The following is a 22,327-nucleotide window of genomic DNA, read 5'->3' as shown; positions in this document are numbered from 1 at the left end:
CAAATATGCACCAAAAAGCCATTGAGATAAGAGCAGAGGGATGCCAGTGAGCTTGTCAGACACTGGTCAGTGTTTTGCTGGAAGGTGCCAAACCCCAAGGTTTTCTTTTGTCCTTGGTTCCAGCTGCTCCCGAAGACGCACAGGCATTTCGATGCAGAACCAAGGCTGGATACACGAGGAAGCAGCTGGATGCAACACAGGTTTAGCTGCCCAGCTCTGCCAGAGGTCACTGGGACACCAGGGGAGGAAACAGAACACGATATTTCCTTACTGCTTTTTTTGCTAAGTCACTGTGTAAATATAGGACCTCTCTCCCTGATTTCTGCTTTCTGCAGCCTAAATACTGAGTCAAAGTGAATTCTTCATCTACAGCCAGTGGAGACAGTGGCATTGCTGGGGCAGATTTGGTGTATCTTAAGACGGGCTGCGAGGCTTCAAGACAAACTACCCTCTGATTGTGTCAGTTTTTCCCCACTCTGCTCAAAAGACCGCAGACTTTGACTAGATCCCTGTTTTTTTGAGATTAAGCACCCTGGAAATGGGGAGGAGAGGGTCAAGGCACCACTGAGACGCTGATTTTACAGGAGCTGTTGCTGATAGCTGCTCACACAAGCCCCTCTATCTGCTTCAGTGGGCTTCTCCCTTCATTTGGAGGATTGAGGCGTACATTTGAAGGGGGCCACTTTCTAAAAATGGAAAATGAAGTAATTGGGAGCAAAGGTACCTTGAATTTCATGGTCTTTCCTTATTATGGGCATACCCTGCGAGAAGAGCGTTGAAACATGTGCTGAAGTAGCTGCAGAAAGCTTTAAAGAAGGCTTTGAAAAATCTTGCCTGGGAATCTCTCTCTTTTCTCCTACATTGATGAATTGCCTACTGGAAAGGCAAAGGAGGTCCAATCAGTCTGGAAAACAGAAGGTTTCTTCCTCGCAAGGTAATGACATTTGGCCAAGCCTCCCAGTAAGAGCAATGGGGAGTGCTGGGGAGGGTCAGCCTTGCTAGCTTTAAAGCAGGAGGAAAACCAAGCGCAGATTTGCAGCCTTTCTGGTAGGGAAAATGAACACAGGTTCTCAGCAAGGGCATGGCCACTCTGGAAAAACCTCTCTTAAAAACTGCCTCTAGGAGATGGGAGCACTTCATGGCAAGGCAGGGACCCGGCTTAGGCTGACACCAGCATTGCTGTGCTTAACCATTTTGGTGCTAAATAATCATTCTAATTACACATTCTAATTACTAAGAATCATTCTATGATTCTAAGTGCTTAGCAAAAGCATCCCCATGTCCTAGAGCTGGTCTGGTAACGTTTAACGGTCTCCTCCTGCCCCAGGCTGTGGGTATTACCGCTGAGCTGATGGAACTTGTACCAGCCCGTGGACCTGTGGGGCAAAACGCTGCACAAAGAAAAGCAACGAAAGCAATGGTGTGCTCCCCCAGCCAAGAGCGAATAAAGCAGCTGAATGAAGATTTCCAGTCCGTGCAGTGGAAAATGGCACAGCCTCAGTGCTGCCTAGTCCTTCATCTGCTAGCTTGGATAGATGAAAGGCCACAGGGCTTCTGTTTTAATGATGGGTATAATTAGATACAAGGCATTCGTTGAAGCCTTCCCCTTATCGCTGCCTTTGTTTTCTTTTTTTTCTTTCTTTTCCTTTTTGACCTTTTTTTTTTTGCGGTGCACAGGCTGTGCACAGCCCTCTGTTTGCTTATCGCGTCTCACAAAACCGCCTGCCTTAGATAGGGGCTGCTGGAAGCCGCCGTGCTGGCTCTGTGCTTGCGGAAAGTCTGGTCGCTCCACGCGGCTCTGCCTGCCGAAAGAGGCTGCTGCCACCCTCTAAATTGCTAATTATAGATAAGAGCAAAAGAACAACAGTTCATTCCGCTAACGAGAAAGCTGAGCTGTCACGTGTGTGCGGCTGACGGCGTCCAAGCGGCACCCAGGACATCTCCAGAGTTGTGAGCACAGTGTCGCTGCTCAGCATCCCCTGGGAGGGAGGGGGGAACTTCCCAGCCGAGGATGCTAAAGCAAAGCCAAAGGATGTTATGCAGCCTGGGCTTAGGGTGTTATCTCTTGTGTATGAGACGGAAGGCATGGAAGCCCATTTTGAGACCTGTGCCAGGCTCCACGTTTCTGCCTTGCCGAGCAAAAGGGCTCTGCTGGCATGTTCGGCATCCGTTCCAGCGTTGAGTGATGCATCCCTGGCGGCGCTGATTGACCAGCACTGCCTGCGGCCCCAGGGATTTTAAACCTGATACTTCAAGCATTAAAGCATCCCCCACGAGCTAAAATAGAAGAAAAGACCTCCTGAGGACCCCCTCCTCCCATCCCACCCAGCGGCTGGCACCGTGGCCAACGGCGCTGCTGCCTAAGTGAAGGATATGGGGAATGCTCCTCCCTGCCCCGCAGGGTTTGTCGGCAAAATGTCCTTCGTGCCAGCGTCTGGCGCCGGATGAATCTGCACATTTCATGTGAGGGGGCTGCAATGTTAGGACTCTCCATAGGGAGCAGCTGTCGGGGTTTCTTTAGTTCTTCCCTTGCCCCACGTTACGTGCAGCTTGGGCTCAGTTTACAGCCTCTCTGCCCCCCGGCGAGCAGGGAGGGTCGTGGGACCTGGAAACTTGCAAAGGGGTAAAAATCATTCTTCATATTCGTTTTTACTCACTGATCTTACTAGACACAGGGGGAAAAGGCAAAGCAACAGGGGGAAAAAGTCTCTTAAATATTCGTCTAAAAATTCACTCGCGTCCTCTTCAGTTATTGCCCATAAATCACTCATCTGCCCTGTCTCCTGCTGAAGATAATATTACAGGTCTCTCGATCTGCAATCGTGTTATACCTGACAGCCAACTCCCAACAAGTGGAAAAAAAATCACTAACAAAAACCCTTTCCCCCTCCTCCTTCTGAGAAAACCCCATCTCGCCAGTAACACGGCAGCTCCGTCTCACACTGCTTTCTATTTAAACTGCTTTATCCTATAGAAAAACAACGCTACCCACCTGTTGGTGTCCACCACCTCCGCCGCTGGCACTCCCTCGCAGCCCGGCTCCCACCACCAACCCCAGTGAGCTACCGAGTGCCTGAGTCACCTATTAAAAAAGGAAGCTGCAAGCTCAGCACCAGTCTCCCGGCCCGCCTGGCCAACCACATGTCATCGGCTTTGCTCCCAAAATCAGCCACTCTGAGCAAACACAGCTGCTAAGCAAAGCCCTTTGTGTCGCCCCGCACACCCCACGGCGGTCCGTGGGCCGGGGTTGTGTAACGGGGCCTGAGATCAGCCGAGGGCTCGCATGGGGCTTGCACGAGCTGGGGGGAAATGGATAACCCAATCATGCAAGTTGTGCCAGGGTCCTGTCCCCCTCCATCGCTTGCCAAAGGGAGCGGCACTCCGGAGAGCATCCCATTGCGGCCAACTGAATCCGGCATCCTCCTCTGTAGACCGACCTTGGGTTTGCTGCGAGGGCTGCCGGTCCCAGCATGTCCTACACCATGGAGCACAGATGTGTTATGGTCTGACCCCCTGGCTGTGCTATGGCTCGGGTACCATGAGACACTTGGTGCATCCCACAGCACAGGACTCAAAACCCAACCCTTGAAGGCCGGTGGAAACAAAGGAACTCATGTCCTGTGGCTTCTTAGCACCAAGGGAATCAGGGCAGGAAAACAGCCATTCCTTCCCACTGTGAAAGGGACTCTGTTTTCCAAGCGATGGAGGTGAACTGACGTGGAAATGCTCCCGGGTGCTCTGGGCTGGCTGTTTCCTGGGAAACTGGGGCCGTTTCTGCTATTCCTCCCTGCCAGGGATGGGTTGCGGGTTACTCCCAATTCGATGGACATTACCTATTGAATCTCCTGACTCGGGCTGTGTGGCTGGACACACGTCCCCATTTCCACCTGCTTGTCCCCAGCACACATGTTGGTGAAACCTCAGCAATTCACTGTCCCCCTCCTGAAGCTGGAAGCCCATCCCTGCAGATGGGGACCCCATTTCTAAGTGCTTCTATCCCTAGATGTCAGAGCTGTATGTGCTGAATCACCTACCCCATCCTTCTCCCATCTTTGTTCCCCTGGAGAATCGGTCCCCTGACAACAGGAGATCCTAAATACCGGCACCGCTCCACGGCTGGGCTGGGGGAATTTGCGCGGATGGGTAAGCATCCATAAAAGCTGGCTGGTAAACCAGCGCGTCTGCTTAATCCGGGACCCTGGCAGCCCATTGGTGGTGCTCAGTCAGTGGGGAAAGGTTTAAATCTCTGGCCCCAACCCCTGTGCCGGTGGCCCTGGTCCACGGAGAAGCTCTGCCGGAGGAGACGCGTGCTGAAGGAGGCATGGGAAGCAGGGCTGGCTGCCTCACTGCCCCAGTTTGGAGGCTGCCGAAAGGGTGAGTGGTCCTGGGATCCTGCAGCAAAGGGTGTGCGGGGAAGGGCAGTCCTTGGAGGGTGAGGGTTTGGGGAGGGGAGAGCATCTTTAGCTATTTCTCACTGGCCTCATGATCCGCTTTTGAGGCTTTAGCCCATGTTAAAATGTCATGTGCTGTTTTTCCCAAAGGAAGGGGAAAAAAGATGGGAGACAAAGGTGCAGCATTGATGTGATTTTATACAGCCTTTAGTAAGAGTGAGGACCAGTGATGCCCTAAAACACCCTGTTTATCCTCACGGGTACTCCCTCCTGACCCCCGGATCACACTTTGCTCTGTCTGCAAACTGAGTGTTTTATCTCATTCTCAGTTCTACAAAGGACAGCAAGGATTTGAAATACAAGCTTTTTCTTTTTTTTGCCACGGATTGGCCAATTATGTGAGACAGTGGCAATAGTAAACACGTTTTTTTTTTAAAAGAAGTCGTCTGTTTTTTGACTGTTTTGGTCCAACTTACCTTTTTGTTATAACTACACGGGCTAGGAATCCACCTTAAAAAGTGAGAACTGAGATTTTCACATGCTCACCCAAGCAACTCAGATGTAAGAACATCACTGATTACAGTTAGATAACTAACAAAAATAATGCAACTTAACAACAATTTTTTTCCGATTCCAAATTTTCATGAGTAGACCTTGTCCTTTCAAACAAGTTTGTACAGCGTCACGTACAATAGATCCCTGATTTGGAGCTGGGGGGGCATCTCTGCTATAGATTACAAATGTAATGATTGAGGCACATCAAAAAATACAAATCATTCTCTTTTGAAAGGGTTTAAGAAAGATTTTGTGCTGTCTGCAAGCCATATGTTGCAATCACTTGAGCAGCTCCAGCACACAGAGCTAATGTATGAATTCTGGGGTGGGAAATGGGCTGAAAAGTGCCAGAACCAGTGGAAGGTGCTAAAAAAATAAGTAATATAAAATAATGTAACTAAAGAGCAGCTGTGTTGAAGAGGAAATAAGGTTTAAAGTATCATAAAGTATAATAAGATTTAAAGTATCATCATTTCATGCTTTAGGAATTGTCTACTAAATTGTAGTCAAACAATTAATATTTTGCACGTGTATAAAGTTGCATTTGCAAATCTGAGGGGATGGGAGGGGGTGAAGGAAAAAACGGCTACTGAAGAGTGTCTTGTTTCCTGTACTTGAGTTTCAAAATCAGATCTCTTTACTATTTCCAGCTCCTTTAAACTGAAGGTTCATGGTCTTTAGTCACTTCTGCAAATGTTTTTGGCTCCTCAGTGTCAGCTGGACTTTCCTTTACAGGAGCAGCATCACAACCCCCAGGTAATTTAAACAGCTCCCGAGAAGAGTCGGGAAAATTTAGCCTCAGGCGGAGCTGAGTATCTGCCCCAAGGCAGCTCGGGGCTATTTCTGGGCTTTGCAAAAATCCAGGAATGTGGAGGACTCTATTCCTGGTACCAAAAAAATGCCAAGAAGCTCTGCTGAGAGACAGCTGCGAGTGGCATTGCTGGTTGGGGACGTGGCCTTCCTGAGTGGGCCAACTGCTGTGGGGTTGTCTTTCCTTAGAGAGGGACTTCAACATCACCCGGGGCGGCTCCAGGATTTGGGAGCTTTTTGGATACAAAGTGGCTGGACAAGGCGGATGCAGCCCCATCCGTCTGCTCAGCACTGCTTCTTTCTCCGCGTTCCTCTGCTATTTGCAAAGGGTTGATAAAGGCTGAGCGGACTTTTGATAAATCACTCCCTGAGGCGGTGTATCGCTGGGATCTCCGTATCCAGCTCTGCCCTCTGACATGCAGGGGACCGTGTATCACACCCTGCTCACGCCGGCACCACGCTCACGCCGGCACCATTCTCGTACCCTCTAGGAACTCTTTATCTTTTATTTATACAGGGCAGGGTTTCACTGAAATGGTGATAGACGGCCCTGCTTGACACCCAACGAGAGCTGATTTTATTTCCCTGTTTCTGTTTCACCTGTCCCTGAACGCTGGCCTGTTGTTATCCCCAACCCCTCTGCCAGGCTGCGTGTCCCCTGCGTGCTCTACCTTCTCCCACTGAGCAGCATCTCAGCCCTTGCGGGATGACCATTGGTGAGAGCAGCTTTCCTCCCCCTAAAATCCCCTTCCCCAGGGAAAGCAACACCCAGTTACCCACTGGAATAACCTCTGCCTGGGGAGAGGGCTTCTTGGCATGCCCCAAATACCAGACCTTTTAAGGGAAGCTCCCTCTAACCGCCACAAAGAGATACCTTGGGAATGTCTGCGCAGGCATGAGCCCTGCGAGCATCACCGGCCCCGCATCCCGCCCGGGATGCAGAGCACAGCCGGGATGGGGGCTGCGGCCTGCATCTTTAAGCATTTCTTTGCCTTGCCATGGTGTTTACGCAAGGGCATCGCACGGATACCGCGCGGCTCTGAGGAGCTGTCGAGACCCTGCCTTTGCTTTCTATTCTTATCATGGTGTTTCCATGCTGCTGTCAGCTCTTTATCACTGGCAGCCAAGAAAACATAATACTGTTTTGGAAGAAACAGCCACAGCCAAAAAATATTTAGCAGTATCCTTTAAAGAGAAAACCCCAACCTACTTGTAGCGATTGAGTTTCCCCGGCATTTCCATTTGTTTCTGAAAGAGGCAAATTGCCAGTGAGAATATGGGGGAGGAGAGAAATAGTTGGCTTTAAAAGAGTAAAATACCAGGTTGTACAGTACTTAACGCAGAGATTCCTGCTACCATGTTCAGACCCAGATCTGGGGTTTTGCTGGTGCCGAAGGTGGATTTTCATCCTCCTAGTAACAGCGTTAGGGCATCCTCACCTGGTTTCCCCCAGAAAGGAAGCTTTTGTATCCGGCAAAATACTGCACCTATTCCAGGGCTGAAAACAGCCTATGTAGGATGTTCCTACAAATTTCCACCCATGCTGGATCCCTTAACTGCCACTAGTGGATTATCTACCACTTTGCCTGGACAAGAACACAGGTTTTCATATTTTCGCTCTTCTCATCACGTGATATATGTACCTGAGGCAACAATTCCACTTCTTTTTCCCTAAATCCCTATTTTCTAATAAAAATCTGAAACTACTTCAAGTATTTTTCCAGCAAAGATTTGGGTGACCTGGAGGGTTTGGGGGAAAGTTAAAGAATTTCTGTTATGCTCGCAGCAATCAGCAGGATGTGCACCTTAGAAGGAAACATAAACCAACGCCAAATGCATGAGCAGAAAAATACTGCTTTCAGCTCAGGCTGCTGGGGACCTGGAGTCCCAGCTCTCTTCTGCTGGCCACGACACAGGCCTTAAAGCTAAAAGTCTTCAGCAAATGGATAATCAGGTGTGAGAGACACACGTGCACACACAGAGGTAGATTTCTGCTCTGTCTCACAGGGTGGAGCAGTATTTGGAGTTACTTTCTGTACATGGGCACAAATAGGGAGTAGTACGGCCATATTAATGCTGCTGACCCACCAGGCTCCTGAAGCCCTTTATTTGGCTCAGGGTCACAAACACATTTCTCAGCCCTCCCTGGAGACTGGGAGAGTAAAGGGAAGGAAAGAAATTCCCTCCTTAGCTAATCCTGCTCTGCCTCCTATTCCCTAGGGATGTAAGACAGAACAAAGCTTATTTCCCTCCAAACAATCCACATTTTGCTGCTTATAGCCTACCAGTCCCGAACACGGTTTTGATCTGAAAGATGTCCCCTCCACCTCCAGCACCCTTCTGGCTCACCCGAATCCCACAGAGAATCTTTCCCCTATTGCTGGTCATGGTGACCAGCGTCACGGTAAATAACGGTATTTGTAGGAGAGAGAGTAGACACTGAGATCTGGGCCCATAAATTTAAACCTCAAAGCTAGGAACTTCAACATTTCAGGGGAAAAGCACACATGTACAATGCTCTGTTTCTGCCTTGAACATGCCCAAGTGCCCTAGACGATGGTGCCGAACCAGACCGAAGCCCCATCCATGGAACACAGAGAATACACCTTCTGCAGCAGAGGGTGGGATTGACCATGCTCTGGGCCAACAAAGTAAGACCCATGGCTTTCCAGGAGTTGCAACACCGCTTTCATAGCACAAGGCGCTAAGTATCCTCATTTACCCTGCATTTCAGCATCAGTCTGAGGTTCATACTCATGCAACACTTCACCCTGCTCTTATCTACTCCAACATTACTTACAGGGAGGTCTCGGTAGTCCCAACAGCTGTGTCACGCCGTAGACAGCCCCAGTGGAAAATCTAGGTGAAACTCACGGCCGGGCAGCCCTTAACGTATCCTACGAGGAGCCCTGCTCCACTCCCCACACCCTCAGTCCCGTTCACTGCCTCCCAGTGGTCTCTGGCAGCTGGTTTTATCACCGAGCGCTGGGCTATGTTGAGAGCATGAACCACTTGGTCTATTTTTAGGGAAGAGTGAAATTGCTCTTCCATCAGGCTGAGTCAATCATGGTTTTTATCAATCCTACACGGAGGCTGGGAAAGTCTCAGGGCCTGGCTTATTTTCAGAACTTATTCATTCAAAATACCTCTGGTGTAATCTGGTACGGGAGAGGGGATGCTTCCAGGCAGTAGTGCAATGGGGAAGAGGCATTTCCCTGACTCACTGTCATGTCCTCGGGCTGCGACCTGCACGGCCAGGCCCCCTTGGCCTCTTGCTACGGCTAAAATTTGAAGGGAAAAGCTGTGATGGTGACAGGTAGTAGCTGCATTTTCTGGTTCCCCGTTTCCTCATCAGTTCCAATATTTTAGAACCAAGAAAGAAAGTAAAAAAATATTTTAGGAAAGTGGGGTGAAGCATGTATACCAAGAAGGATGACTGAGCTATCTGCCTTATGGTCACCTGAGAATCATCCCCATCCTTGCAGTCCCTTCCTCCGTTAACGATGCAGGGAGATGCTTTGGGTGGTGTTTGGTGAGGGATAACAATAAAGCACTTAGCCCCAGAGGACTGTTGATGTCCTCCAAGCTCAGCTGAGCAACAGGCGGTATTTTTACCATATTAATGATGGGTACAGCTGTGTGCCAGAGCTGGGGACCTTGGCCTGGCCATGCTGATTTACAAATACAAACATAAATAATGGCTCTGGGGCTTATTTTAACAGTCCACCTTTACCAGGCTGGGATAGTGATGTGGCTGAGGAACCCAGTAATGTTTGAATCAGGTCCAGCTGCTCTGTCTTGATTTGCTTTGACACCTTTAGGGAGAACAGGCTTGAGTAAATCACCATGTAGCAAGAAAAGGAGATGTGGGTTGGCTATGCTTCTACCAGAAGTCACCATCACCTGAGTTAAAACACTCACTCAGAGGGGTTTAGAATCACAAAACACAAAGCGAGAGCCACAAAAGACCCATGCTCGGTCCCATCTTGCTTGTACCCTCCAAGGCTATGCCCAAGGCCCACAGCACCCAATGCCAGACAACGTGGGACCGCAGCGATGAGGGAGACAGATGCACGGATGTAAGCTGTGCTGGACCACATGGTCTCGGGGCAAGAAGCTTACCTATTTTATCTGCCAGCACAGAAGCTGTCTTAGCCTTCCTGTTGCTCCAATGCACCATCAGAAATACAAGGTAGGGGTTGCAGAAGGCAAAGGCATGGACTGGGAGGCTGAGGTACCACCCACTGTAGGAGAAGACCAGGTTCGAGATCACCTAAGGAACCTGAAGGTGTACAAGTCCATGGGACCTGATGAGATACATCTGCATGTCTTGAGGGAACCTATGGATGAAGTTGCCAAGCCATTATCCATCATATTTGAGAAGTCGTGGCAGTCCGGTGAAGTTCCCACTGACTGGAAAAGGGGGAACATAACCCCCATTTTTAAAAAGAGAATAAAGAATGACCCAGGGAACTACAGGCCAGTCAGTCTCACCACTGTGCCCGACAAGATCATGGGCAGATCCTCCTGGAAACTCTGCTAAGTCACATAGAAACTAAGGAGGTGATTGGTGACAGCCAACATGTCTTCACCAAAGGCAAATCGTGCCTGACAAATTTGGTGGCCTTCTATGATGGCATTACAGCTTTGGTGGATAAGGGAAGAGCAACTGATGCCATCTACCTTCACTGTCCCACACAACACCCTTGTCTCTAAATTGGAGAGACGTGGATTTGACAGATGGACCACTTGGTGGATAAGGAATTGGCTGGATGGCTGCACCCAAAGAGTTGTGGTCAAAGGCTCGATGTCCAAGTGGCAACCAGTGATGAGTGGCGCTCCTCAGGGGTCAGTACTGGGACTGATGTTGTTTAACATCTTTGTCAGTGACATGGACAGTGGGATTGAGTGCACCCCCAGCAAATTTGATGACGACACCAAGCTGTGTGGAGCGGTCGACATGCTGGAGGGAAGGGTTGCCATCCAGAGGGACCTTGACAGGCTTGAGAGGTGGGCCCGTGCCAACATCATGAAGTTCAACAAGACCAAGTGCAAGGTCCTGTATGTGGGTCAGGGCAAACCCAAGCACAAATAAAGGCAGGGTGGAAAATGGATTGACAGCAGCCTTGAGGAGAAGGACTTGGGAGTGTTCATTGATGAGAAGCTCAACATGAGTAGGCAATGCGCACTTGCAGCCCAGAAAACCTACAGCATCCAGGGCTGCATCAAAAGAAGAGTGGCCAGCAGGTCAAGGGAGGTGATTCTATCCCTCTACTCTGCTCTTGTGAGACCCCACCTGGAGTACTGTGTCCAGCTCTGGAGCTCTGGTCCATAAGAAGGACATGGACCTGTTGGAGCAGGTGCAGAGGAGGCCATGAAGATAATCAGAGGGCTGGAGCACCTCTGCTATGAAGACAGGCTGATAGAGTTGTAGTTGTTCAGTCTGTAGAAGAGAAGGCTCCAGGGAGACCTCAGAGCCCCTTCCAGTACCCAAAGGGGGCGTACAGGAGAGATGGGGAGGGACTCTTTATCAGGGAGTGGAGCTATAGGACGAGGGGTAACAGTTTTGAACTGAAGGAGGGCAGATTTAGATTGGATATCAGGAAGAAATTCTTTACTGTGAGGGTGGCGAGACACTGGCACAGGTTGCCCAGAGAAGTCGTGGCTGCCCCATCCCTGGAGGTGTTCAAGGCCAGGCTGGATGGGGCTTTGAGCAGCCTGGTCTAGTGGGAGGTGTCCCTGCCCATGGTGGGGGATTGAAACTAGATGATCTAAGGTCCCTTCCAGCCCTAACCGTTCTATGATTCTATTATTCTACTTCCCCAAGGTCTTTCAGCCTCTCTGCAATGTGTTTGTACAGTGTGTAGCACAGCGAAATTTCCATTTCAGCCAAGCTCATTGGTCACGTAAAGATCTCATCAGCATTGTGCTGAGTCGGTGAAGAACAACCCTGGTCCTCAAAGGGTCTCCATGCTCTTTGCTCCAAAGGGCCAAGCAACCCACTGCTGCTGATTTTCCAGTTTGAGGTGCTTAAGATTTTTCGTTCCCTCCTCCTGAATACCTTTGCTGGAGTTTTACAGGGGTGTCTGGAGGGGCTGCTGCCCCTCTCTTTGCCCTGTGGGTCTGCAGGTATCAGTCCCTGGAGAGGATGCTACACATCAACCAGGCTGTAGTTCAGCACACGGAGAGGTTTCCTCACCAACATCCCCTCACATCCAGCTCCAGATGACCATCTGCTTTCACCAAGGCTCCTGAAAGGGCCCAGCTCCTCTCTACCATAACCCAGTTTCTTTAAACATCCTGCAAGGCTATGAATTACCAGTTCCCTGCTGTCTGTGTTAATCCCGGTGCCTAGGAAGATCATCGCTCCTCCTTCTTGAAGTGGTCTCTGTGTTCTTTGTTGCTTCCTTCAATAAATGAGGATCAGAGAGAAGAGCTGAATTAGAATGGGCTGAAATTTAACCATCTAGGGGTGGGGGGAAATACAGCCACCCTCGTTACTGCTGCATGCTGAGAAGACCGTGCATCATGAGTGACGGCTGTGAGCAAGGCAGCACTAAGCAGTCAAAGAGGTGCAGGCAGAAGTGGCCCTTTCTGAGTGTACCCTGCGACGTGGAGCAGGAAAGCAAGGGATGTTGTTAGGAGGGTGAAAGACAGGTCTTTGGTCCCAGCCAAAATGAGGATAGAGTTAATTTTCTTTCTAGGGGTTGCTGTGTTTTCAGATTTGACATGAAAGGAATTCCAACAATGCATATTGTTTCAGTTGTTGCTAAGTGATGTTTATACTAGTGAAAGACTTTTTTCAGCTTCCCATAGAAGCTGAGAAGGGGAACGGACAGAACAATAGAATGGCCAGTGGAATATTCCATACCATAGACGTCATCCTCGGTATATAAATGGAGGCTAGGTGGGGGCCGGGGGGCGGAATCTGCAATCTTTTCTTGGGTCAGGCTGGGCAACCAATTCACTGGGCGGTGAGAGCGACTTGTATATTATTTTACCATTATTAGTATTTTCCTTTTTCTGTTATTGTTCCATTAAACTACCTTTATCTCAACCCATGAGATCTTTTTTCCCTTTTCCCTCCTTTTCTCCCTCTTCCCCCTACCCTTCCTGGGGAAGAAAGGGGGTGAGTGAGAGGCTGTGTGGTCCTAGTTGCTGGCTGGGGTTAAACCACGACACAGGAGCCGTCAGGAAACACGCACCCGCTCAGGTAGCATCAACGTGGCGTCGGCAAACACAGCGGCAGGCTGGGGACAGAGGTGTCTTATTTATTCCGTATGCGTGGAGGGATGTAAAGGCAGGAGGTGAAGGGCGGAACATATCGGCTCAGTCAGCATCTCATGACGGGCATGCCTCTGTGTGTGTGCCCTTGTGGCGTGGATGTGCCCAGCAGGAACACACAGGGTGCGTGCATGTATTTCTGGGGAGCTCTCTCTTCATCAGCAGCATATATTTACCTGTCTGTCTGTCTAACCGCAATGCACAGCATATGTATACAGGGGTGGTGGTCTGGCTGCATGCGTGGCTGGCTCATGCTCATGCCTCTGCTGTCTCTCCCTCCACCCCTAGGTGGAGGACCTGGTCTGCCACAGGTTGTGACTTCCCACACGTGTTCCCCCATCACTGCCCCTGCGCTCTCCTGCAAGCCTGTGAGATCTGAGCTACCTGACAGCTCTGCGCAGCTCCCAGGGAAGGGTTTTTCTCCTCCTGTCTGGAAACTAATTAGAAAGCAGGAAATTAAAAAAAAAAAAAAAAAAAGAAAAAAAAAGAAAAAGGAATCCAATGGGGTACCGGGCCTTTCTGAGAGGCACTGAGAGTGTGATGGGGAGATCAGCAGCCTGGGGACACCTGGGTCAGGAGCAGAGGGTAGTCCTCGGCTGAGATGGGGTGGCTCTTGCTTGGAGCCAAGAGAAGAGGGTAGCAGGGGCTCATCAGCGGAAAGGCTCGTTAGGTTAGAAGGGTGAGAGCGGAAACTGGGTCTTGCAGGAAAAGCCAACTAGACAGGACCAGCCAGTCTGTTTGGGTGGCTGCTGCCAGCCCAGCTGCTGGCCGAGCTCAGCCAGGCGCCAGCGGAGGCTGATGTCTCCCCTGCCATCTGGGAACTGCTGCACGCTTCCATGGCAGCCCCCCAAAAAGGTGCCTGTGATCCCAGCATCCCGGATCGTCTGTCACAGGGACTGGGAGAGGTGAAAGGGAATGGATGGCACCAGCTTCTGCCCCATCTTTCTGTGATGTGGGGTGCTCTAGTTAGGGGGGCAGATGGATCTCATGCTTAAACGCTCCAAGGTTCCCTCCTGGCTGAGTCACAGAGGCACAAAGCTCTTAGCGATGGACAAACTGGCCCCCTGTGGGAGTCCTGACATTCAGCTGCTGCTTTTCGTGCTCATGAAAAGCAAGTGCTGAAAGGGAAATGAGCTTTTAAGGATTATTTTGACTGCAGGAGCCTCTATCATTGCAAGTGCCCGAGCTGCCTTGAACTCAGAGCCACCTATAGCACAAGCACCGCCTTTTACCTAAAATCAGCATTTTCCCCCCACCTTGCAGATCTTTCCAGTTCCCTAGTGATGTTCTCCCAAACCCGTCTGCTGAGCAGGGTGCCGCAGAAAGGGGGGATGCTGGCTGCAAGCCCCCAGGTCATGGCAAGATGGAGGGTGACAAACTCCCTCCACCTCCGGGGCTGAGAGACAGTGTCTTTTGGCATCTTTGTGGAGACCAATTTTGGGACCGAAGTGGGACGGTTTCATCGTCGCTAGATGGCACCGCACCCCCTTGCAGGAGAGAGCGCGGGTTCTACAGCGAGCAGGGGAAAAACCATCCCCTGCCAAGCGAGCGAGCGTTGCCACCAAGCCCTGGCTCTCCCTGATGGGGGGAACCCACTGTTTTCTGCCCTCTCCTTCGCCTCTTCTCCTTGTTTTGAAAATTCCCCGTGGGTAGAGGTCGAAACAAATACCGAATAGAAAGGGGGAGGGGGAGGAGGGAATGAAGTGCGTTTTGGAGGCTGGCTGGATGCTCTGTAATTTGCAGTCACGTCAGGCTCCCGTTTCGTCTTCGCACAACACCCTCGTGCGCCCTTCGGCTGAAAGCACTGAATAATGGAGCTATATTAATACATACATGCACAAGCATATGTATGTGTGCGAGCCGGGGGAACAGCATGCCCGCGTGCACGCCCCTCTTTTCCCTTTCTTGGCTGTGATTTTCCTCTCTCCGATTGCCAAAATTCATCTAGAAGTTGTTAATTTTTAAACCTAGAGTACTCAGGAGACTCTACCTGCCGCAAATTAGCTGGTGCCTTCTCCTGTTTAATATTAAAGGACTCAAGCTTTCAACCATTCCCCTTTGGGGAAAATGGTTCCTTGATTTGCCATCTTCCTTCCGAGGAAGCATTTTGTTCTGTTGTGTAAGTCTTCCACCGCTCAGTTTAATCTCATTACTGCAAACTGTAGCCGCTTGGACCTCTTTAATTAGTGACTCAGTGAGGTCTTTAGTGGCAGCTTCCTCTGGATCATCTGATACCGTCAGTGTGGCTGGGGATGTAGCCTGGCTGGTTTAGCTGCCTGGGAATGGGCTTTTCTAAGGGGAGTAGCAGCCTTCCCCTTCGAGCAATGCTCAGGACTCCAGCGGTGTCTCAGAGGGGACTAAGCCAGGTCTAGAGAGAGGTACAGCAACTGGGGCTTTGACTTCAGGTGTCATTATTCAGCTCTGAACTATTGCATGGACATCTGTTTGCTGATAAACCAAGTGCCAGTCAGCAGAGCTGTCTTGAACACTGCCAAGCTGTTGTCCTCCATGTCACAGCGTCCCAGACCTGAGAACTGTGCTTTGTGCTTAACCTTACGACACTGTGTGGCTCCAAATCACTCGACACTGCCTCCCCCATCCCAAGTCACTGCACCGGCTGGGTGTCCCCTCCTCAGCCCTGGGGATGAGTGAGGAGGTGATGGTGAGGAGACTCCTGCAGAAGACCTGCCCTGGTCACTACTGGGGCTTGTGGAATGCTGATGTCTCTCTTGCTCCATTGGAGTGACCAAGCACAGCACAGGTATAGTCCTGGATGTGTCTTGTCCCAGAAGAGATATCGGATAACTGGTTCATGTACTTTTTTAAGAAGCATTACAACTCCTGTCTCTGAGCAAATCCAGCCCCTACATCACGGGTAGCTGCCATATTCCCGGTTCCCTGGATGCAATTGCCTCCCCAGAAGGACGCCACACCATGCAAAGCTTAGACCTACCAAAGAAGCAGTGCTGGAGATGACATGAAGTCTTTGCTATTCCAAGGCCTTTGAGTCAGGGGCTGGAGAGTGGCGTAAGTCTCTGAGATAGACCATGATTCATCATTCGCCATCCAGAGGAAAAGATGCTCTTTGAGCTGTAGAAGACACACTGCAGCTAATACTGTGATCGTGTTTAGCGAGATAGCATGGTGACTTCATGTGCTTTGACATTAAAAATAATCCCAGCAGTGCTGTGGAAACTTCATCTCCTTCATTTGTCTGTGTGCTCATGTAAGAGCCTTCTTTTCCCATGCAGTTGGGTAATTAAATACAGTGTCCCAAATGCAGGCAGAATGTGATTTTTTTAGATCCCTTCTTGCATGAAAGAAAAGGAAGAAATGGAAAGGATAGAGAACAAATCCTAGATAGATGGGGTATGGGGTCTTGGGATTCCTGATCCAGGCCCAAAGGAGGCAGGATGGTCCACTGGTCTCAAAGCCAGCCATTATGGGATTTTTTGCGAGCTGTTTCTTTCTTACCAAACAGCAAAGTTTGGTAAAATTCAACCCTTTCCCATGCAAAGCTTCAGCATGGATGTCTCACTCTTCACAGTTGCCTCTTGCCTTGAAATATCCCTGACCTGCTTTAGTCCCGATGATATCATAGCATTAGGGATCACTTACATGCCCTATCTTAAGCCAAGGATGACTGTATCTGATACACTGCCGCTGCCAAATTCAAAAGGGAGCCCGGCCAAGACTCCTTAGTTAGGTACAAAGGAACCTCTGCCTTTTCCTATCCTCAAGGCTGAGGTGTGAGGAGATATTACTCATCCCAACCTAAACATGGACGTATTTCTGCCTTGGTATTTAATACCAGCTATTTTTAAATGCTGGGATAACAGCATGGGGAGAATCAGCGTGTCTCTGTGGACTCATCACTGGCCCAGATCCCAGCTGTGTTGGGATTTGCCAGCTCTGTGCAATGGGACCCATAAGGGCTGGAAGGCTGCAGTCGCGGGGTCGTCTGCTCTCTGTGCTCCCTGTGCTGGGCCACACTCCTGCGTGGCCAGTCCTGGCAGTACCCACACCATCCCCAGCCAGAATTGCCCCGCCGGTCTCTGCTATGGGATTATGCAGGAAATACAACTTTGCGCAAGGACCAAGTAGACCCTTCCCGGTTGCAAGAGCTGGCAGGAGAGTTGCAATGATGACCAATAACCAAAATAAATCCAACTCACAGCTTCTGCCCGTGGCTGAGTCATCGGCTGTATCCGGCACCAAGGAGATGATCGCCTGTCTGTCGTGGGACAGCTTCCCTCCCTGTGTGGGAATGAGAGCAGGGAACAGGTAAATTCCCATAAACAGAGGGAAGAAACTGCACAAAGCCCCAGTGTGAGGAAGGCAACTGCATCAGAGGCTTTCCAAAGGCAAAGGTGTCCCTGACATTCCCTCCACGTATTGTGTGTGGTTTGGACTTCTTTTCTGTAGACCTGACCCAGGCTTGACTTTACTCTGGTCTCTCCAAGGACAGTGCTTCGCAGCTTTTTGTGCCCCCCACTGTTTCCAGAGCTAAGTGGTATTTTCTCTACCCATTCTTGTTTTTGAGGCCACCATTGCTACCCTTTCAGGATTAGGTTTATCCATCCATTTCCTTCACCTGCTCCCAGAATTATTTCAGTGTCTCAAACGCAGTAATGATTGGTGTTGCCCTTTGCTGTACTCACAGTGATGGGACCAGTCCCTCCTGTGCAGCAGTAATCACTGGGGTGATATCATACAGTGGTGAGATGGACATGACCATTTCGGACAGGATCTCATCCATAATTAATATTTCAGATGATAACAACTTCATGGGACACTCTTGTTTCCTTGATGTAGGTCTCTGTCCAATTGAGGCTGCCCATTCCTACCACTCCTTCCCTCCAGGAAAAGGATCATGGCAAGGAGCACTGTGTCCAGTTCTGGGCTCCCTGGTTCAAGAAGGACAGGGAACTGCTGGAGAGGGTACAGCAAAGGGCTACCAAGATGATTAGGGGACTGGAACACCTCTCTTATGAAGAAAGACTGAGGGATTTGGGTCTCTTCAGTCTGGAAAAATGAAGACTGAGGGGGGTTGCCCAGGGTAGTTGTGGCTGCCCCATCCCTGGAAGTGTTCAAGGCCGGGCTGGATGGGACTTTGAGCAACCTGGTCTAGTGGGAGGCGTCCCTGCCCATGGCAGGGGAGTTGGAACTAGATGATCTTTAAGGTCCCTTCCAACCCGAACCATTCTGTGATTCTATGATTCTATGTTTTCTGGCTCCAGCCATTGTTAGCTGCTTGCATGAACTGGCGCTAACATCCATCTCCATCTCCTTCGGTGCTTTAATATTTAATAGTAGAGTCAGGTCTTTCACTTGTCACAGCACATGGTAGCCCTTTTCTAGTGGACACTTTGTCACTGCAGAATCTGGCCCAAGGGAGACCCAGCATGAGTTTGAGGATCTGGTGGTGTGTCTGCCAGCTTTTAATACAGAAAGAGAGGTGGCCTCTATGCCACTGGGAAGTGATGTGCAAAGGGGTTTTCTGTGATAGGCTTGGTTGTTCACCCTCACTACGACTCAGAGCAAGCTTTGTCCTCATGATAGCTCTGATGTCACAACATGGCTCCCCTGTAAACCTGCTCCTCCTTCCTTAACCATGAAAGGTTAGGCTTCCACAGGGCAGCCCCCATGCCCTGGGATTGGCATCAGTGGATGATGAAGCACCACCACTAACCCCAACCACTTACAAGGATGACTCTGAACACTCAAAGAAAATAAATTTCCAGGAGCTTTTGAAAAAGAGCACCTACTAACCTTTACAGGAGACTCCCTCCATTCGACGGTGACAGGACTCCATTGTGCCTTCCTATGGATGGTCTGAAGAGAGGAAGGGAAGGATGGGTCTTTATGGGGTTTGGTCTCCATGCTCAGGAGTTGGATTGTTGTCATGATTCTGGTATCAGCCTCCCTCTTCCCCAAAATGCCATTGGGAGAAGGTGTCTTGAGTGGAGCAAAAGGTGAAGTCTTACACCGTTGAGTGGCTTTAGGAGTGTCAAAGCTGGTCAGGAGTCCTTTGAGATTCCTTGTTGGAGCATTGGTGTTAGGAATGGGAAGATCCTCCATGGACTTGCTCCAGGATGTATCACTGCGATGGCTTTGAGATAGGTCATGTTTTTTCCCCATTGGACTGGCATTAGTCTGTGATAGATATCTTCTCTCCATGAGCTGAAAAAAACCAAACAAACATCAAAAAGGGTCATATCTAACTTAATAATAAATCAAGTGAAGTTTTTATTTCCTGCTCTTCTCCAAGCATCAGGTTTGTTGACCTTCTAACTTTTTGGAATGAAAGCGTGTCCCATCACTTTCTGCTCTGTGTTCCCTGAAGTAAATTTCAGGGACACGATCTAAGCACACTTTAGCCCTTCCTGAAGTGTGAGGGAAGTTTCTGTCTTGCCTGTTTCCAGTGGATCCTCCTAATTTGTCCATGGTCATGCAATGAAGCCTTGGAGTAGCAAAAACATGACCACTGGCTGTCTTTCCTCTTGGATCATTTTCTTACGCCCATGTCCACCCTCTTTCTCTAGGAAACTGTTTCCAAACAGTCATGAAATCCCATTCTCTATAATTTCATAGGAAAACTCCAGTTTCATCTTAAAGATCTGACTTCAAAATAAAAATTTTCAGATTCTGCCTTTTTTAATGAGGTGCAATTCAGGTTTCTCTGGTCAGTGCGAATCAACCCTGTCTTCAGCAGGTAAACTGGATGAAATCCAGAGCATCTGGATTCCAGTGTGCATTTTTATCATTATTATTTCAGTTTGTAAGAAGCCCTTATAACAAAGCAGGACCCAACATCCAAATACAGAGCCAAGAACTGCACCTTATACCAATGAGTTTGCAATCAAAATATGATATAAGGGAAACGTATAAGTGGGAGGTGCACCTTTGCCATGATGTGAGAATAGTCACAGCTTCTAGTTAGGTGGGGATTCATCTGAAGATGCTGAAATGTAGATATCTAAATGTACCTGTGAGCAAAATCTACTCATGATCTTGATGTCTAAGTCCCATTACAGTCAAAAGCACCAAGAAAGTGATTTCTGCACCCTAGGGTAGACATTTTTTTGGTAGGTGTTCGGTGTCATTTGAGACACGCAGGGTGACGTCAAAAGCTTCCAGCTGCTCGTGCAGGAGGGCACAGATGCCTCAGTGTCATGTCTGTCAGCACTGTGTAGCTGTCTGGGTGCCTTAATGACTTTCTGTGCTTTGCCTCAGGCTAGATCCTTCCCTCGTTTCCTAACCAGTACTAAATCCTCTGCCAGGTCCTACACCTCTTGATGGTCTTCCACTGGGCTTTATTCCTACAATTTATTCACTCCACATCAATCTGAATGTTATATATGAAGTTTTCATCCCATCCTGGAGTATCTTATATGTGTCAGTCCATCTGTACATACTAAAAGGGAATTGAATCTGACCTGCCCTGAGGTGTCCTCAGAACAGCACCAGATATTGCAAAAAATACTAGGTTTTTATTCATCTCTAATGGCCAAGAACTGGGGCATTATGTTGTTAGGAAATGCTCTGTCCCACCTCGTCTGAGCCTTTGGCTCTCACCTTGGGATGTTCTTGCTTAGACATGCTGCTTTCACAGTCCAGGATGCTCTGGTACCTGCAGGGAAGATAGGAGATGGCACCTTCATCCCTTTTTAGCTTGAATGTATTTTTCTATATAGTAGACAGGCTCTTTCTGCCTTCCCCTACCCTCCAGAAAATATCAAACCCAATAGACTTCAAAAGCAATCTTGAAAAGTGAAAGAGATGTGAAAAATCCCCCAAAGAGGGTTTGGGTCTGGTGGATTAGTTCAATGCAGTGCTGCTAGATGCAGCGTGATCCCTCTCCTTCCAGGCTCCATGTAGAGGTGCTCCTGGAGCACCCCTTTTCCCCACTGGTGGGATGTTCTGGGGGGTTATATTGGCTGAAAACGGTGTATTGCGCTTTGCTGATATGTGGCTTGCAGCTGAAGTCAGGCTTTCCACAAGGTCAATGCATTGTTTATTTATTCAGCTTTAACCTAATGTAAAGAGATTTATCAAGTCTGTACCTGACCTAATGTAACACCAGTGATGAGACCTTTGCAGAAGAAACCACCTTCCTTCTCTTCCTTGCAGTGGGGAGTGCACTTTCAGCTCTCTCCAAAGACCCTGTCAGGTAGATGACTATTTACAGTGAAAACTGACTAAGTCTGGGATATTCGGAACTAAACTCTCCCAAGGGGAAGTTCAAGAGACAGTCTTGACAGCTGCTCTGTCACTCTTATGTTGAGGGAGAGGTACTTTGGGTTCTGTTCCTAATCTTATTTGTCTCACTCTTGGCAGCGTTGTAGCCTGATCTCAGTTATGGGTTGCAACCAGAAGAGAAATTATCCCTTAAAGGACTTGGGTTGAAATGTGACTCTCCCTGGAGCATTTTGGTTAGAGACAGTTGAGAGAAACCAGGAGAGGATGAGATACCCGTACGCCTCTTGTCTCCTCATCAGCTCATCTCTACAGCTTTTGCTGGTTTCCCTCGTGGCACCTTGCAGACTATCAAGATTAAAAGCTTTAATTAACCATCTGGGAATGCTCCAGTCATTGGGTCGAGGGCAAATTCCTCTGTGTCATTGTATTTGGGGAAGTTTGTCGAGTGTGTCTGGCTTTTAAACCAGGACTTGCCTTCCAAGACTTAATAATGCACTGGTAATATATAATAGCTAAGAGCACTTATGGCAGAAAAGTACTGGCCTCTAGCTCGAGACTGACACGTTGGGATGCTGTGCTTGGGAAAGGCCTTATCTGAGTGAGATTTGTTGGTTATGGAGGTGGAAGAGGGAAAGGCCACCCTGGAACCCCCCTGAAATTGAAGGCCAACTGCAACCGTAGATTAACCACCCACCTGGCAACCAGTTCAGAGACTGATACAGATTTTCTCAGAGGAACTGCTCTGCGCTCTGGACTGCTCCTTGGAGAATGGCACAAAAAAGGAAAGGACTGAGCTGGCCTCAGCTTCTCAGCTTTTTCCATCTTCTCTCTCTGCTGGCATCGAAGCGAGAGAGCAAAGGTTACGGTGCTGGATGTGAAGATCCAGGGAAAAGAGGCCAACAATTAGTGCATCCATCTCCACTCATGAGACTGGTCTAACAGTAAAGGGCTGTGGAACAAATGCTGTCTTCACTGACACATCTGCAAACCTCATCACATAAATTCACTTTTGAAAAAATAAAATAGGGTTAAAGAAGACACAATTTAAATTAAATTACTCCTAATGCGGGGAATGGGTATTTTCC

General features: G+C 49.1%; 1 protein-coding gene across 3 annotated transcripts in view; it reads right to left on the bottom strand.

Annotated features, from left to right (window-relative positions):
- XIRP1 (xin actin binding repeat containing 1) overlaps window positions 1–22,327 on the bottom strand; it is a 39,059-nt gene that overhangs the window by 15,494 nt on the left and 1,238 nt on the right. The window contains exons 3-6 of one of the 3 annotated variants that reach the window (XM_054191990.1): window positions 21,937–22,076; window positions 20,619–20,673; window positions 18,813–19,223; window positions 17,216–17,297 (exon numbers count right to left, since the gene is read on the bottom strand). In XM_054191990.1, the coding sequence (XP_054047965.1) occupies window positions 17,216–17,297; window positions 18,813–19,223; window positions 20,619–20,673; window positions 21,937–22,064 (676 nt within the window). In that variant the 5' untranslated portion in view covers window positions 22,065–22,076. Of the gene's footprint in view, window positions 1–8,556; window positions 9,156–17,215; window positions 17,298–18,812; window positions 19,224–20,618; window positions 20,674–21,936; window positions 22,077–22,327 lie in introns of those variants that run through there. The other 2 variants (XM_054191991.1, XM_054191992.1) reach the window with 2 other exon arrangements.

Source organism: Rissa tridactyla, chromosome 2 (assembly GCF_028500815.1).
Source record: "Rissa tridactyla isolate bRisTri1 chromosome 2, bRisTri1.patW.cur.20221130, whole genome shotgun sequence".
Lineage (NCBI taxonomy): Eukaryota > Metazoa > Chordata > Aves > Charadriiformes > Laridae > Rissa > Rissa tridactyla.
Note: the sequence above shows the minus strand (reverse complement) of the source record. Positions and strands in the feature narration are given on the sequence as shown.